Source organism: Salvelinus fontinalis, chromosome 41, assembly GCF_029448725.1.
Source record: "Salvelinus fontinalis isolate EN_2023a chromosome 41, ASM2944872v1, whole genome shotgun sequence".
NCBI lineage: Eukaryota > Metazoa > Chordata > Actinopteri > Salmoniformes > Salmonidae > Salvelinus > Salvelinus fontinalis.
This window is the reverse complement of record NC_074705.1, coordinates 19,092,471-19,110,270: the sequence shown is the minus strand read 5'-3', so window position 1 is coordinate 19,110,270 and position 17,800 is coordinate 19,092,471. Positions and strand designations below refer to the sequence as shown.

The 17,800-nt window shown below is 43.4% G+C and overlaps 1 protein-coding gene across 4 annotated transcripts in view; it reads left to right on the top strand.

The window, feature by feature from the left end:
• Positions 1 to 8,352: 8,352 nt before the first annotated feature.
• The window catches only part of appa (amyloid beta (A4) precursor protein a), a 43,272-nt gene continuing 33,824 nt past the window's right edge, over positions 8,353 to 17,800 (top strand). For 2 of the 4 annotated variants that reach the window (XM_055908210.1, XM_055908207.1), the window contains exon 1: positions 8,353 to 8,569. In XM_055908210.1, coding sequence (XP_055764185.1) covers positions 8,510 to 8,569 — 60 coding nt within the window. In that variant the 5' untranslated portion in view covers positions 8,353 to 8,509. The remainder of the gene's footprint in view (positions 8,570 to 17,800) is intronic. The other 2 variants (XM_055908206.1, XM_055908211.1) reach the window with 2 other exon arrangements.

The window sequence follows — 17,800 nt, the reverse complement described above, 5'->3', positions numbered from 1 at the left end:
GGAATAGACAAAAGGTGGAAATTATAGGCAAATTGCAAGACACCCCCAAAAAAGGAGTGATTCTGCAGGTGGTGACCACAGACCACTTCTCAGTTCCTATGCTTCCTGGCTGATGTTTTGGTCACTTTTGAATGCTGGCGGTGCTCTCACTCTAGTGGTAGCATGAGACGGAGTCTACAACCCACACAAGTGGCTCATGTAGTGCAGTTCATCCAGGATGGCACATCAATGCGAGCTGTGGCAAAAAGGTTTGCTGTGTCTGTCAGCGTAGTGTCCAGAGCATGGAGGCGCTACCGGGAGACAGGCCAGTACATCAGGAGACGTGGAGGAGGCCGTAGGAGGGCAACAACCCAGCAGCAGGACCGCTACCTCCGCCTTTGTGCAAGGAGGTGCACTGCCAGAGCCCTGCAAAATGACCTCCAGCAGGCCACAAATGTGCATGTGTCAGCATATGGTCTCACAAGGGGTCTGAGGATCTCATCTCGGTACCTAATGGCAGTCAGGCTACCTCTGGCGAGCACATGGAGGGCTGTGCGGGCCCACAAAGAAATGCCACCCCACACCATGACTGACCCACCGCCAAACCGGTCATGCTGGAGGATGTTGCAGGCAGCAGAACGTTCTCCACGGCGTCTCCAGACTCTGTCACGTCTGTCACATGTGCTCATGTGCTCAGTGTGAACCTGCTTTCATCTGTGAAGAGCACAGGGCGCCAGTGGCGAATTTGCCAATCTTAGTGTTCTCTGGCAAATGCCAAACGTCCTGCACGGTGCTGGGCTGTAAGCACAACCCCCACCTGTGGACGTCGGGCCCTCATACCACCCTCATGGAGTCTGTTTCTGACCGTTTGAGCAGAGACATGCACATTTGTGGCCTGCTGGAGGTCATTTTGGGCTCTGGCAGTGCACCTCCTGGCACAAAGGCGGAGGTAGCGGTCCTGCTGCTGGGTTGTTGCCCTCCTACGGCCTCCTCCACGTCTTCCGATGTACTGGCCTGTCTCCCGGTAGCGCCTCCATGCTCTGGACACTACGCTGACAGACACAGCAAACCTTTTTGCCACAGCTCGCATTGATGTGCCATCCTGGATGAACTGCACTACCTGAGCCACTTGTGTGGGTTGTAGACTCCGTCTCATGCTACCACTAGAGTGAGAGCACCACCAGCATTCAAAAGTGACCAAAACATCAGCCAGGAAGCATAGGAACTGAGAAGTGGTCTGTGGTCACCACCTGCAGAATCACTCCTTTTTTGGGGGTGTCTTGCTAATTGCCTATAATTTCCACCTTTTGTCTATTCCATTTGCACAACAGCATGTGAAATTTATTGTCAATCAGTGTTGCTTCCTAATTGGACAGTTTGATTTCACAGAAGTGTGATTGACTTGGAGTTACATTGTGTTGTTTAAGTGTTCCCTTTATTTTTTTGAGCAGTGTATATTCGGTGACTATGAATCACATTTTGTCCTGATGCCAGATTTGAACTGACGCAAATCTCTTTCACTCCCCTTCCCGTTCGGGTGGCGCTCGGCGGTCGTCGTCACCGGCCTATTAGCTGCCACTGATTCTTTTCTCCCCCTCCTTATGTGTTTATTGATTACACCTGTTTTGAGTTTGTTGTAATTAGTTGGGCTTTATTAGTCAGCCGGCCCTCCCGTTTCTTTGTGCGGGATTGATTATTGTAAGCCTGGTGTTTGTTTCAGACGTACATGTTTGTTTATGTTCGTGTATAGTGCTGGACTGTTTTCGTTCCCCGTGTCTGGGGCAGTTTATTTTGAGCACCCAGTGTTTAGTGGGGTGGCCGTGGTTCACCGTGAATGCATTAAAAGAGCATTATATTGAACTCTCTGTTTTCCTGTGCCTGACTTCACACTCCCGACACCCAGTACCTTACAAACATGGCATTAATACAAAACATTAATAAACAAGAACAGCTCAACGACAGAACTACATACATTTAAAAATGGCACACAAAGCCTACATATATCAATGCATACACACAATTTATAGGTCAAATAGGGGAGAGGAGTTGCTTTATCTGTTTTTTTAAACTAGGTTTGCTGTTCATTTGAGCAATATGAGATGGAAGGGAGTTCCATGCAATAATGGATTTATATAATACTGTACGCGTTCTTGAATTTGTTCTGGATTTGGGGACTGTTTTCACATGTTTCTTATGAAAAGAAGTGACAGTCAGTCTCTCCTCAACTCTTAGCCAATAGAGACTGGTATGCATAGTATTTCTATTAGCCCTCTCATTATACTGAAGAGCAAAACATGATTGGTTCCCAAATGGTTTAGCGGTTAGGATTCCTGGTTTTCACCTAGGCTGCCCAGGTTCGACTCCCAGTATGGGAATTAACTGTTTTAATATTGGGCTCCCAAGTGGCGCAGTGGTCTAAAGCACTACAGCTCAGTGCTAGAGGTGTCACTAGAGACACTCTGGTTTGAATCCAGGCTGTAGCACAACCGGCCATGATTGAGAGTCCCACAGGACAGTGTTGGCCTTCAGGTAGCCTAGAGTGTTGGGCCAGTTACCAAAAGGTTGCTGGATTGAATCCCTGAGCTGACAAGGTGTCACACCCTGACCATAGAGAGCCATTGTTTCTCTATGGTGTAGTAGGTCAGGGCATGACAAGGGGGTGATCTAGTATATCTATGTTGTGTTCTAGTTTTTTTTTCTATGTTGGTGTTTTGTATGATTCCCAATTAGAGGCAGCTGGTAATCGTTAGCTCTAATTGGGGATCATATTTAAGTAGTTCTTTTTCACACCTGTATTTGTGGGATCTTGTTTATGTGTCGTTGCCTGTGAGCACTCCATTGTCTTCACATTTCGTTCATTCGTTATTGTGCGTTACAGTTAATAAACATGTGGAAACCATATCACGCTGCACCTTGGTCCGATAATTCTTACGACGAACATGACACAAGGTAAAACTCTGTTCTGCCCCTGAACAAGGCAGTTAACCCACTGTTCCCCGGTAGGCCATCATTGTAAATAAGAATTTGTTCTTAACTGACTTGCTTAGTTTAATAAAATAAACATGCCACTCTGTTCTGGGCCAGCTGCAGCTTAACTAGGTATTTATTTGCAGCACTTGACCACATTACTGGACAATAATCAAGATAAGCCAAAACTAGAGCCTGCAGGACTTGTTTTTTTGAGAGTGGTGTCAACAACAAAAAAGCCTCTCCCTATCTTTACAACCATTGAATCTATGTTTTGACCATGACAGTTTACAATCTAAGGTAACACCAAGTCATTTAGTCTCCTTAACTTGTTCAACAACCACACCATTCATTACCAGATTCAGTTGAGGTCTAGAGCTTAGGGAATGATTTGTACCAAGTACAATGCTCTTAGATTTAGAGATTCTCAGGGCCAGTCTATTTCTGGCCACCCATTCCAAAACAGACTGCAACTCCTCGTTAAGAGATTCAGTGACTTCATTAGCTGTGGTTGCTGACACGTATGGTTGAATCATCAGCATACATGCATGTACACACAGGCTTTGTTTAATGCCAGTGGCACATCATAAGCTTTGTTGCAACAAGGATCCACCATTCCTCTGGACTACACCCCTTCCTGTGGGTGGCTGCCTGGAAGACAAAAACAGAGTGATTCAAGTACACAATTCAAAATCCCATGATACGTTTACCATGCAATAGGAATGCTTGATTGTTACACATGGAAAGTAGTGGCACCTGTGACATTCTCACCCACTTTAAAATGAGTGTTTCCTCACACTAGTGAGTGAAAACACTGCAAAATGACATACGTGCAATATGTTTCACACACCGGTTAGCAAAAACAATTTAAAAAAAAACAAAAAAAAACATATTTACTCAAAACAAACAAAGTCCCCTTGAACATAAAGGTCTCCAATACCTTCTAGCTAGCAGCCAGGGCCATTCTTGTAGTCGTCTCCATCCACCGTTTCCTCTCTCCTGGTCGACCTGGGTCATCAGGGGGTCCCATCCTGGTCGCTACAGCCGCTCACCCACTTTGAGTGGACCATTCCATCCAGCTCTCTGCACGCCCCCATGGCAGTTTTATTGCGGGCCCCCATGGTAGTCACAGAGGTCATACCTTCCTGTGTGGTGTCTCATACGCAACAGAGTGTTCCCTGATCCTGGTGCAGAATACACAGGGTCCCTCCCCATTTTGACTGATACCATTCAACTGAATAAAAATATTCAATACAAGTAAAAGTTGTGTCTCTTCATTCAGAGACATCAGTATCAAGCCTGTCTGTCAGTCTGGACTTCATCACATCATCTTGCAAGTCTCCATACATATTTCTGTGAACACATACACACATAGTCACTGTTCTATTACCAATGGCAGTTTGTGTATCAGATATGAGCTATCCCTAACAGGTACTATGTTGAAGTTTGAACAGGTCAGATTAAACCTACCCAATTATGGTCTCCCCATCAAACGACTGAGGCAGCCGTGGAATAAGCATCTCTAGTCCATTTGTAGAAATAGGCAGAGTTGAGGCAGAGTTCACCAGTGACAGATGAAATGAAAAGGGTGTTGCTATTACTGGACATTTCTGATGTACTGTATTATTAGTAATCACCCCATTGTGGATGTGTTGAGTGCCAGTTCTCTCTGCATCTCATGCATCTTTGAAAACATACACACAGTCACTGTTCTATTACCAATGGCCGTTAGGGATACGTGATATCTGACACACAAACATACTATGTTGAAGTTTGAACAGGTCAGACTAAGCCTACCTAATTCCATTCTCCCTATCAACAGCCATTGGTAAGCAGGCAGGAGCTGAGGCTGGAGGTGAGGTCTTTCCCAGAGCCCCATTAATGGGGAGTAGATGCTCCTGGTGTCACACACTAATCTGTTTCACCTGTCGTTGTGATTGTCTCCACCCCGCTCCAGGTGTCGCCCATCTTCCCCATTACTCCCTGTTTATTTTAAACCTGTGTTCCCTGTTTGTCTGTTGCCAGTTTGTCTTGTTTGTCAAGTCAACTAGCGTTTTTGTATCAGCGCTTGCTTTTCCCCCGTCTCTCTTTTCTCGTCCTCCTGGTTTTGACCTTTGCCCCACCTCTGGATTACCAACCTCTGCCTGACCTGAGCCTGCCTGCCTGTCCTGTACTTTTGCCCCTGTTGCTGTAATAAACATTGCTACTTCGACATGGTCTGCATCTGTGTCTTACCTTTATCCTGATACCTGGCCCCTCGTCAAAGTAAATGGTCGGTCACACACACACACACACACAGAGCACTGATTACATTATCAATGTCGGTTATGATTATCCTGGTAGAACCAACCTGATCGCTGTGTTCACCTTTCAATTTCACTTCAGATATAATAAAATGTGAATTGAAATAGAATGGTGACAGGCTGGTTCCACCAGGCTAGGTTATGTCCAGGACATTATATTCACCCAAGAAGTAGAGAATAAGCAACAAATAATGCCCTGTGAAAGCAGCTGTCGAAGGTTGCCTGCCGGATACTTGCCATAAAGTGGCTGACTGTTCCATTCATAGGAATGCTCACAGCGAGGGCATGTCTGCATGATACCGTGAGATATTTGGCAAAATAGACAGACATGTCCGTGTAGAATTTTCTCATAGGCAAACATTGGGGCAGCCTCAGAATTCCAACAGTAATGTGTAATTTCTGACATTTTACATGCTAGCTTATGATGACAACTGACTTCGCTGCCCAGCCTTACATCCTTACAAAGAGGAGATCGTCCGGATTAAAATGGTGTAGGACTTCAACCCAGAAAAATACATACATTTTGAGATATTTGAGGAAATAGACAGACATATCCCTATTTCCCCAAAACAATGTCAGTATGAATGTTCTAAGAGCAGTTTTTTTTATAACTAAATGTAAGGTGTTTTTGGTTTCTGTCAGTTTCATTGTTTATTGTTATGCTATAAATGGTTATTTTATCGTTGTAACTGATCAAATTAAATATAACATTTTATATTTTGCAAGTCTGAGTAATAACGACATTAGTAAGGATATACACTTATTCTGTAATACTGCAATTAATAAATTATTCCAATAGATGGCAGCATAAAGACCACAAATTCAATTTCAGAAGATTAGTTATCTCTCTGGATACACCACTGCCCTGCACAGGAAAACTCCTGCACAGGAAAACTCCTGCACACATTTCTTCTGTCCCTTTCCACACTGCTAATGCAAGAGGAAGGACTGAAAAGTATTCAACAGATTACTGTGAATTAATATAATGATCAGGGGTGCAACTTTGGTTTTAGAAGTGGGGGGGGCACAACTTTTTTTTCCAGTCGGATAAACACTCCAAACAGCCTTCTATACCGCTCGGAGGCGTCCGCATCACATTCCAATTATAAAACTGGGGGGGACAAAAATGCAATTTCAGAATGTGGGGGGGACATGTCTCCACCGTCCCCAGTGAAAGTTGCGCCCTTGATAATGATGATTCATGTTTATTATTACCTGTTTTTATGTTCATGTTTTGAAATTATACTTGATTACTATTTCAACAACGATTATCAATCATCCTGAACATTAATTCAGTCACCTCTGTTTGAGAAAATAGTACTTCCCTCGTACATTCATTGTCAAATTCATCAACCAGCATCAATCCGCTCTGCCTTCTCGAACAAGTAGGCTGTTGAGGTAATTTGCTAACCCTAAGGGTTGCATGATTCAATCTCTTGGCAGGCTGTGGATAATGCACTCTTTTGTACTCAGAGGGTTGAGGTTAGTGCATCTGACTAGTATTTATTTGGCAGGGTTCAATACTTGCAATATAATGTTTAATGTTTTGCTCTCCCAAAAGCACTTGGCATTCTCTCAACCAGCTTCACCTGGAATGCTTTTCCAACAGTCTTGAAGGAGTTCCCACATATGCGGAGCACTTGTTGGGTGCTTTTCCTACACTGTGGTCCAACTCATCCCAAACCATCTCAATTTGGTTGAGGTCGGGTGATTGTGGGGGCCAGGTCATCTGATGCAGCACTCCATCACTCCCCTTCTTGGCCAAATAGCCCTTACACAGCTTGGAGGTGTGTTGTGTCATTGTCCTGTTGAAAAACAAATGACAGTCCCACTAAGGGAAACCCAGATGGGATGGCATATCGTTGCAGAATGCTGTGGTAGCCATGCTGGTTAAGTGTGCCTTGAATTCTAAATAAATCACAGACAGTGTCACCAGCAAAGCATCCCCACGCTATCATACTTCCTCCTTGCTTCACGGTGGGAACCACACATGCTGAGATCATCCATTCACCTACTCTGTGTCTCACAAAGACACGGAGGTTGGAACCAAAAATCTTCAGACCAAAGAACAGATATCCACCGGTCTAATGTCCATTGCTCATGTTTATTGGCCCAAGCAAGTCTCTTCTTATTATTATTGGTGTCCTTTAGTAGTGGTTATTTGCAGCAATTTGACCATGAAGGCCTGATTCATGTAGTCTCCTCTGAACAGTTGATTTTGAGATGTGCCTGTTACTTGAACTCTGTGAAGCATTTATTTGTGTTGCAATCTGAGGTGCAGTTAATTGCAGATTTCTGAGGCTGGTAACCCTAATGAACTTATCCTCTGCAGCAGAGGTAACTCTGGGTCTTCCTTTCCTGTGGCGGTTCTCATGAGAGCCAGTTTCATCATAGCGTTTGATGGTTTTTGCAACTGCACTTGAAGTAACTTTCAAAGTTCTTTGATTGACTGACCTTCATGTCTTAAAGTAATGATGGACTGTCGTTTCTCTTTGCTTATTTGAGCTGTTCTTGCCATAATATGGACAGTCTTTTACCAAATAGGGCTATCTTTTGTATACCACCCCTACCTTGTCACAACACAACTGATTGGCTCAAACGCATTAAGGAAAGAAATTCTACCAATTGACTTTTAACAAAGCACACCTGTTAATTGAAATGCATTCCAGGCCACTACCTCCTGAAGCTGGTTGAGAGAATGCCAAGCTTGTGCAAAGCTGTCACCAAGGCAAAGGGTGGCTACTTTGAAGAATCTAAAATCTAAAATATATTTTTATTTATTTAACACTGTTTTGGTTACTACATGATTCCATATGTGTTATTTCATAGTTTTTATGTCTTCACTATTATTCTACAATGTAGAAAATAGTAAAAAATAAAAACCCTAGAATAAGCGATATGTCGAAACTTTTGACTGGTACTGTATATATATATATTACATAGAATTAAGCATAATTATTATGGCTCTAGATTGCAGGAAAATCTGTTTCAGGTGTTTGAAAAATGCTAAATTCAGTGTTTAGCCCCCATCGGGACCACACCCAGAGCTATCCTCAGATGTTTTGGGCCTCTCCCTAATAATTCAGTTCATTCGTTGTCCGGTCAGGTGACTTGGCGCTCGAGCAGCCTCGGTATCGTTCCCCATTAAACAAACACAGTCAGCGGCACTGCCACGGAGACGAGCTCTGAATACATACCGACGGAACATAGAATAAACCCCAATACACCATACATAGGACGCGTTGTGACAATAATACGGTATGGGGGACCGTATGGCTTTGTTGCTGCTGGTTGTTGCGACCACGGCGTTAGCAGTTGAGGTAAGAAACTGGGGAAAGAAAGACGGGAGTCGGGACAAGGCTGAGCTCCATGGCTATTTCTTCTCTTCCGCTGTTATAGCGGGAGCGAGCAGCCGGGTGATTCCAAACCATGGGGGCTAATTACGCACGAATAGAACAAAATGAAACCAGACATTCAGCAAGGCTGTGATCATATTCCACGCCTGAATATATGTTGGACAGCTTTTATCGAATTTAGTCTGACTCGAAATCATAGAAGTAGAATAGCCAGTGTTTTGATCCTCCTTTGCCCAGTGCTGTTATAAACTGCTATATTTCTGCCATTGCTTGAATTAAAATCTAGTTTTATAGCCTATGGATAAGTTTTATTTTTCATAATTCAAGATGAGAAATAATTACATTTGTTTTGCACAGAATGGAATGCTTCATCAGATCTTTCTATCTAGGCTACGGCTGAGATTCCTGTGTAACCTATGTAAACGAACGTGATTTTTTTGTTTCTGTGCATAATTGCACTTCAAAACACAGCCTAGTCTAAACAGGTTTGTAGTGGCAATATTGATTGTTGTATCCGGAGATTATGGGTAATATGATCACCATTTTGTAGCAACTTGTGTAGTGTTTTTTTCATGGCTCGATGGTATATTTTGGTGGTGGGCGTGAAAGTAAACATCTAACGTTAAAGTGGGTTATTCTTTACCTTAGATGTAGCTTTCTGTAGCCTAAAGACACAGGCTACTCCCTAAAAAGAGCCAACGAGTAGACCTATGATCCATTAATTCTGCACATCGCGCCCGTGGATACGGGTAAAATCGCCTATGTTTTCCCTACGTCAACCTGTTTCATGTTAAGCTAGAGAATAAAGATAATGTAGTGAGACAGAAGTAAGATGGCGGCGGTGCACTGCAGCATTCCATGAATCCAGAGGCTCGGAACGCAGGGACACGGTCTCTCGCGGGAACCATTAGGTTAACATTTCAACCGATAGGCTGGCTTCCAGTTTTTATTTATCACAACTTATCTAACCGTTTCAAGAAAATACCCTGCTAAAATGTGTGTTAGTCATGAGTTGTCTGGAAATGGCCCTGGTGTGGAGATGTTGCACACAATCACCGATTATCTCTCTCAGGCGCTATGCCATGTCGGTGTGAATGTGGCCTTGTAAAGAGAGAGACAACAATTGCTCTTTCACGACGTTCTTATAGTGTTACAGTGTAACACTGCAATTGCGTCTGCGTTGCTACATTTGGTATGCCTGTGTGGGTACTGCGGTTTGAATTTTAACAAATGATACCAGGCAGTAAGCGGATACATTTGATATGGGTGATACTTGTAACAGGTCGATGCGGGTCTGTGGGCTAGCTAGGCTACCCACACAAACATTACTCTTCACACACCTCAAGTTCAGTATGTCAATGTCACTCAGGTTTTACTAGGCCTTCTCACATCCATACACCTTTAACATAGCTAGTTGTTATATGTATTACCGCTAATGTTTCTGACTATATGTATCAGTTCTTGATCTTAGTTCAATATAGCCAAAGGGTGTTGGTGATATTTCAACATATTAAGATCATTTCAGTCAATTAAATGCCAAATCGGCTATGAGGTTGATTTTCAAACCTCCCAATACAGAAGTTCATAGTTAGTTTGTATTTCTCATATTGTGGGTTGTCAATAATTGACAATTAATTCCAAAACTTTGATGGGAAAAGAAATCTGACGTAGTTTATAATGCTTTTTTACTTGGTATACACATGTATAACCCACAAAATTGAACAGTGTAAGGACACAGAGGGCAGGGCTCTCTTGTTAATCCGACCTCTATACAGGAGGAGCAGAATTTCACTTTCCCATCCTTGAAAAATTGGTCGAAGAGCAACCCAGGCAGTCTGTCAATGCACTGCAGTCATTCAAGCCCAGGGCAACACAGCCTCACACCCATTAGAGTACATTATACCCATTGTCTCCCTTTGGCATCCACTGCTCATGTTGCAGCTTCATCCAACCATCCATTTTAAAGCGCCAGTTTCCAATAGCACTTTAAAGGGACAATTAGCTCTGTTACAGTCTACAATTCCTACCCTTGTAATGGTTTGTTGTGTGCCATTCATTGTCTCTGTTTTGAGATGTTTTTCAAGCCATGCCAACCATCCTCCATTTTAAGCCCCTTTTTATGTTTTGGTGGCGGTGCCTCTTTTTCTGCCTGCCAGATAGAAATTCCTGGCCCTTTATGGCGTTGTCATGGTACGTTTGTTATGTTGTTCTCCCCGCGTTGGGATGTTCCTCCCCTTTCAGGATTTGTTGTATTTTGTACCCTCTTTCTCTCCCATGTAGCCACACTGGACATCCTCACCTTTTTAAGTAATGTTTGTCTGAAAAGGTCATGTCACCTATCCCTTTAATGGCATGGCAGGTTTTCAGGAGAGCTGATCGGTGAAAACACCTGGCATGGTGGTGTAAGGCTGGCTTTGTGCGCTGTAACCTGGCCTTTCAGATAGCATCCATGGCTGTTTATCTCTATCTTGCTGGCCATGGGCTGTGTTCAGTTGGCATGAAATGGAGTGAAACAGTGAGTGACTACTTGAATTTGTCCAATGAGAGATGTTTGTTTTCACGTTCTGTTGCAAAACATTTTGCGACGTTGTGTCCTAATGAACACGACCATGAAGAGCTTTACAGAGCAAATATTTCATGATATCACGGTATCATCTGATAGGAAATGTGCAGCAGTGTCTGGTACAGACCACATTTAGAGGCTCTCACAACATCAGGATGGGCTCGATTGTGAAGCAACTCCGGCCCCACTTTTCACAATCCCTCATCTATACAGATCAGTGGTTCTGTGCAGGTGCTGCTCCATTCCAATGCTCCCCAATGAAACCTGGATGAGAGTTATCAGGGACCCCACCTCCAACCAGGAGAGAATGGGTGTGTTCCAGGTTGTCTTTTTGCAGTCATGCTGCACATCTCAAAAGAATACTCTATCATAATAAAGTAGCACCTGAATCATTAAACACTTCTCTAGGCTTCGAGTTCTGATCATCTGCAATAATGATGACCTGGAACGCGCCCTATAGCCCTGCTGCTATGGCAACCCCACCGCTGCCCTGTAATAGGCCAGTGGATCACGTCTTAACTGTCAGTGTCACCGTCATGGACGCTGCCCATGGCGAGTCGTGTGTGACCTTCACGTCCCCACATACAAACCTGGAACTTGATAATCTGAGCGACCAAGCGCAGTCAAAGAGCCTGGTGGAGGTCGTTCGTGATGATTTCAGTTTGTAGGGGGCTGACTCACTGTGGCTTATAGTTTTATAGAATTAGTCCAAAATGGCACCATATTCCTTATGTCGCCTTTCCAATAGGGCTCTGGTAAAAAGTAGCGCACTACATAAGGAGTACAGTGCCATTTGGGATGTAGACATAGTCCACCGTTAACATATAGCTGCAGAGAGTAAGAGAGCAATGGAAAGAGAAAAGAGGGCAGTAAGGTCAATGTGATTGACATCGACGTATGGTACAGTGATCTGTGTGACCCGTTGATTGAGCCCACGTGGATATATTAATTAATAATACGTCCGATGGCAACATGCTCCTGACATACACACAGACAGTTAGACACACGTGCACGCTCACTCTACACAACAACGCCAATACATAATCACACAAACACAGCAGCATGTGTCTTAGGAATTATGCTACACACTAGTCCCTCTGACTACAAAATGGCCACTCCTTCTTCCGTCGGCCTCCTTTATTCTTGATTGTGACTTGTCCTACTTGACCAAATGTCTCCCAAAGCAATCAAATAAATACTCTAAAACATGTATTTTCTGAATTCCAAATCAACCCCTAGCCCCTACCGTGTACAGGCTACACGCCTAGACACTCCTATAGAGCTGACTGTTTCTGAAATAATTTGGTAGGTATTGGTAATGGCTTACTTTTACCTTTTCATTTAGCTAGGGTGTAAATATAGCCATATTGATTGTACCGATCTAACCATCCAGTTCTCTCAGATCGACAGGGAGTAGGGGGCTAGGGGTTGATCTGGAATTGAGCAATTATTCCTCACCTCATCAATTATCCCTCTTTCTCCCATGTTGGGTCTCTTTTTGAAATGATTGAGCTACCCGCCTTGCCCACCTCCTCTTCTCCCTCCTTATCCCCCTCTTCCCTCCTCCTCCTGTGTTTTGGTGGCAGCGGTGCCCTCCCCGGTCGCCTGGCACCCGTGCTATAATTAGAGCGCCGCCTCCCAGAGATATTCCTGTCTCTGCTCTCTCTGCTTTCTTTCTTTCATTCCTCGCTTATTCAAGCTTTTTCATTGCCTCTTTCTTCAGAAGCAACAGGCCTAAGTCTTCCCTCATTCAATATCTTGCTCCCATTCCTCCTTTTCGTTCCCACCTTATCTCTGTCTTTTTACTGCCTTTTTCTCCAAGACAGGCCAACGCTTCCCTCGCTCAACCCTCGACAGTGTCCCTCTGTATATTGGCCTTGTGTATATTTATTGCTACATGTACTGTGAAGGGAGTTATGCGTATCGCTTTACAACAGTTTCAATCAACTATGTCCGGACATTTGGAGAATTGATTCAGTGCTGGTCTAAATGTTGATTTGGCCTTTGATTTAATCCACTTGCTCAAAATTGCGTTGTTGATTTGTAGTTTGCAGTTGTTTTGAAGTATCTATCTCTAAAAGGTCCACTTTGTTTCATGAACTAAATAACTTAGCTGAACTGTGAGTAGCATAGCGTGTGTGTGGCGTCAAGAAGGAGTCGGTTATTCTTGGCAGTGCCCTGCTATTCCCAGTTCCTGTTTCCTTGTCCCCACCATTACCTGGGGTGGGTTTCCTGTATTTGTGGGATGCAGGAGGAGACGTATAGACTACTGTGTGTGTGTGACAGTAATGGAACATGGGTGTGTGTGTGTGCAGGCGTGTTTGTCTCACACTTGATTTGTTTTGTGTATCTCTCCCGTGTGTGTGCATTTTAATCTCACTTGATTAATTGTGTGTGTTCAATGCCCCACTAAGATATGTGGGACGGGTAAGCAATGCATCACTGCAAGGGTATGCTGCTGACCCTATGCATTACCTTATTTCTCAGTTTGGGGAGCTAGTTCTTGGAAACATGTATCATACATTGACTTCACATAGTAGACTTGTTCCATTGTGGCTCAGTTGGTAGAATACTTGTACTAGGCTTGAGCGGTATGCAGAATGTTATACTTTCATTCCGACCTTGTGCCATACTGGCATAATTGGTAACACCGTCTCTGAACACAAGGGGTGCTGTTTTCAAACCCCACTGATACTCTGTAATCCAAAGGTTAGCAACGCTAACAAGTACCTGTGAAATCCCATAGAAAAGGCTAACGATCGCGGTGCGAACATTTTGTACAGTTTCTGACCTAAACTATACATGACTCAAAAATGCTACTCAGTTTGCTGCACGCATAAAACAAATATTAGCCAGCAAGGCTCTTGATACAGGAGGGATTTCTCTGTTACCAAGCCTCCCGAGTGGCGCAGCGGTCTAAGGTACTGCATCTCAGTGCTAGAGGCGTCACTACAGACCCTAGTTCAATCCCGGGCTGTAACACAACCGGCCGTGATCGGGTGTCCCATAGGGCGGCGCACAATTGGCCTAGTGTTGCCTGGATTAGGAGATGGTTTGGCCAGGGTAGTCCGTCATTGTAAATAAGAATTTGTTCTTAACTGACTTGCCTAGTTTAGTAAAACATTTTCAAAGCGAATGCTTGATGTTGGAAGAAGCTAACATTAGAAGCCTCTTCCCTAAGTTTGTTTTATTCACTGCTTTAGCACACTCCGCAACCCTGATGTCCTAGCTGTGTCTGAATCCTGGCTTAGGAAGGCCACCACAAATTCTGAAATTTCCACCAAGATAGAACTGCCAAAGGGGGTGGAGTTAGCTTGCAGAGTTCTGTCATGCTATCCAGGTCTATGCCCAATTAAAAGTCCACCTTTCCAGAAATAAGTCTCTCACTGTTGCCGCTTGTTATAGACCCCCTCAGCCCCCAGCTGTGCCCCTGACACCATATGTGAATTAATTGCCCCCCATTTATCTTCAGAGTTTGTACTGTTAGGTGACCTAAACTGGGATATGCTTAACAACCCGGCCGTCCTACAATTTAAGCTAGATGCCCTCAATCTCACAAATTATCATGGAACCTACAAGGTACAACCCTAAATCCGTAAACACGGACACCCTCATAGATGTCATCCTGATCAACCTGCCCTCTAAATACAGCTCTGCTGTCTTCAACCAGGATCTCAGCGATCACTGCCTCATTGCCTGCATGCGTAATGGGTCCGCGGTCAAACGACCACCCCTCATCGCTGACAAACACTCACAAAAAACACTTCAGCGTGCAGGCCTTTCTAATCGACCTGGCCCGGGTATCCTGGAAGGATATTGACCTCATTCCGTCAGTAGCGGCTGCCTGGTTATTATTTAACTTCTTGACGCACGGATCCCTTTAGTGGGATCATTTTCGTAATCAACCGCTGAATTGCAGAGCGCCAAATGTAAAAAAAATACTGCAAATATTTATAATAATGAAATCACAAGTGAAATATACAAAAACACAGCTTAGCTTGTTGTTAATCCACCTATCGTGTCAGATTTAGAAAATATACTTTACAGCGAAAGCAATCCAAGCGTTTGTGAGTTTATCAATCACTAGACAAAAGAGTAAGAACAGCTAGCCGCAAATTAGCTTGGTCACGAAAGTCAGAAAAGCAATAAAATTAATCGCTTACCTTTGATCTTTGGATGTTTGCACTCACGAGACTCCCAGTTACACAATAAATGTTATTTTTGTTCGATAAAGATTATTTTTATAACCAAAACGCGCAAACCAAATGGAGGTTTATGTTCAGAAAAGCACAGGCTCGTGCCGGTCCTGAAGGACAGACAAGGGCAGACAAATTCCAAAAAGTATCCGTAATGTTCGTAGAAACATGTCAAATGTTTTTTATAATCAATCCTCAGGTTGTTTTTAACATACATAATCGATAATATTTCAACAGGACGGTAAACTATTCAATACTACAGAGAAAGAAAATGTAGAACTACAACTCTCGCGCGCATGAACTAATCAAAGGACACCTGACACGTTTAGAAAAATCTCGCTCATTTTTCAAAATAAAAGCTTGAAACTATGTCTAAAGCCTGGTCACAGCCTGAGGACGCCATTGGGAAAGGAATCTGGTTGATACCCCTTTAAATGGAGGATAGGCAAGCAATGGAACAGGGATTTTTCCAAATAAAAGGCACTTCCGGGTTGGATTTCCTCAGGTTTTCGCCTGCAAAATCAGTTCTGTTTTACTCACAGGAAATATTTTGACAGTTTTGCAAACTTTAGAGTGTTTTCTATCCTAATCTGTCAATTATATGCATATTCTAGCATCTGGGCCTGAGAAATAGACCGTTTACCTTGGGAATGTTATTTTTCCAAACAAAAATAGTGCCCCCTAGCTGAAAGAGGTTATGCGGTTTCCTCACCATCTTTAATAAGCATGCCCCGTTCAAAAAATGTAGAACTAAGAAGAGATATAGCCCTTGGTTCACTCCAGACCTGACTGCCTTTGACCAGAACAAAAACATCCTCTGGCGTACTGCATTAGCATCGAATAGCCCCCGCGATATGCAACTTTTCAGGGAAGTTAGGAACCAATATACACAAACAAATTTTTATCCTGTATCACAAACTCCAAAAATTTCTGGGACACTGTAAAGTCCATGGAGAATAAGAGCATCTCCCAGCTGCCCACTGCACTGAGGCTAGGAAACACTGTCAACACCAGTAAAGCTACGATAATCGAGAATTTCAATAAGCATTTTTCTATGGCTGGCCATGCTTTCCACCTGGCTACCCCTCCCCCAGTCAACAGCTCTGATCTCTGCACCCCCCACGACAACTTGCCCAAGCATCCCCCATTTCTCCTTTACCCAAATCCAGATAGCTGATGCTCTGAAAGAGCTGCAAAATCTGGAACCCTATAAATCAGCTGGGCTAGACAATCGACCCTCTTTTTCTAAAAATGATCCACCGCAATTATTGCAACCCCTATTTACTAGCCTGTTCAACATCTTTCGTATCCCTAAAGATTAGAAAGCTGCCGCGGTCATCCCCCTCTTCAAAGGGGGTGAGACTCTAGACTAGAGGTCGACCGATTAATCGGAAAGGCCTATATATATATATTTTTTTATATATAAATATTTTTTTTAAATTAGGGCCGATTTCATGCAGAGCAAGGGGAACAACTACTCCAAGTCTCAGAGCGAGTGACGTTTGAAACGATATTAGCGCGCACCCCGCTAACTAGCTAGCCATTTCACATTGGTTATACCAGACTAATCTCGGGAGTTGATAGGCTTGAAGTCATAAACAGCGCAATGCTTGAAGCATTGCGAAGAGCTGCTGGCAAAATGCACGAAAGTGCATTTTTTTTATAAGATAAGTTTAATGTTAGCTAGCAACTTACCGTGGCTTCTTACTGCATTCGCGTAACAGGCGGGCTCCTCGTGAGGCAGGTGGTTAGAGCGTTGGACTAGTTAACCGTAAGGTTGCAAGATTGAATCACTGAGCTGACAAGGTAAAAATATGTTGTTCTGCCCCTGAACAAGACAGTTAACCCACCGTTTCGAGGCCATCATTGAAAATAAGAATGTGTTCTTAACTGACTTGCCTAGTTAAATAAAGGTTTATGCCACAGTTCGCATTGATGTGCCATCCTAGATGAACTGCACTACCTGAGCAACTTGTGTGGGTTGTAGACTCCGTCTCATGCTACCACTCGAGTGAGAGCACCGCCAGCATTCAAAAGTGACCAAAACATCAGCCAGGAAGCATAGGAATGAGAAGTGGTCTGTGGTCACCACCTGCAGAATCACTCCTGTTTTGGGGGGTGTTTTGCTAATTGCCTATAATTTCCACCTTTTGTCTATTCCATTTGCACAACAGCATGTGAAATTTATTGTCAGTGTTGCTTCCTAAGTGGACAGTTTGATTTCACAGAAGTGTGATTGACTTGGAGTTACATTGTGTTGTTTAAGTTTTCCCTTTTTTTTTTTGAGCAGTATATATATATATATATATATATATATTTTTTACATCGATAGTAAACCCCATGGGTTTTAATAAAATCAGATATATGCATTGAGCTTTTCTGATGCTTTAAGTGCACTGTTTGATGAAATAAGACACAAATGACTCAAGAGGGAGC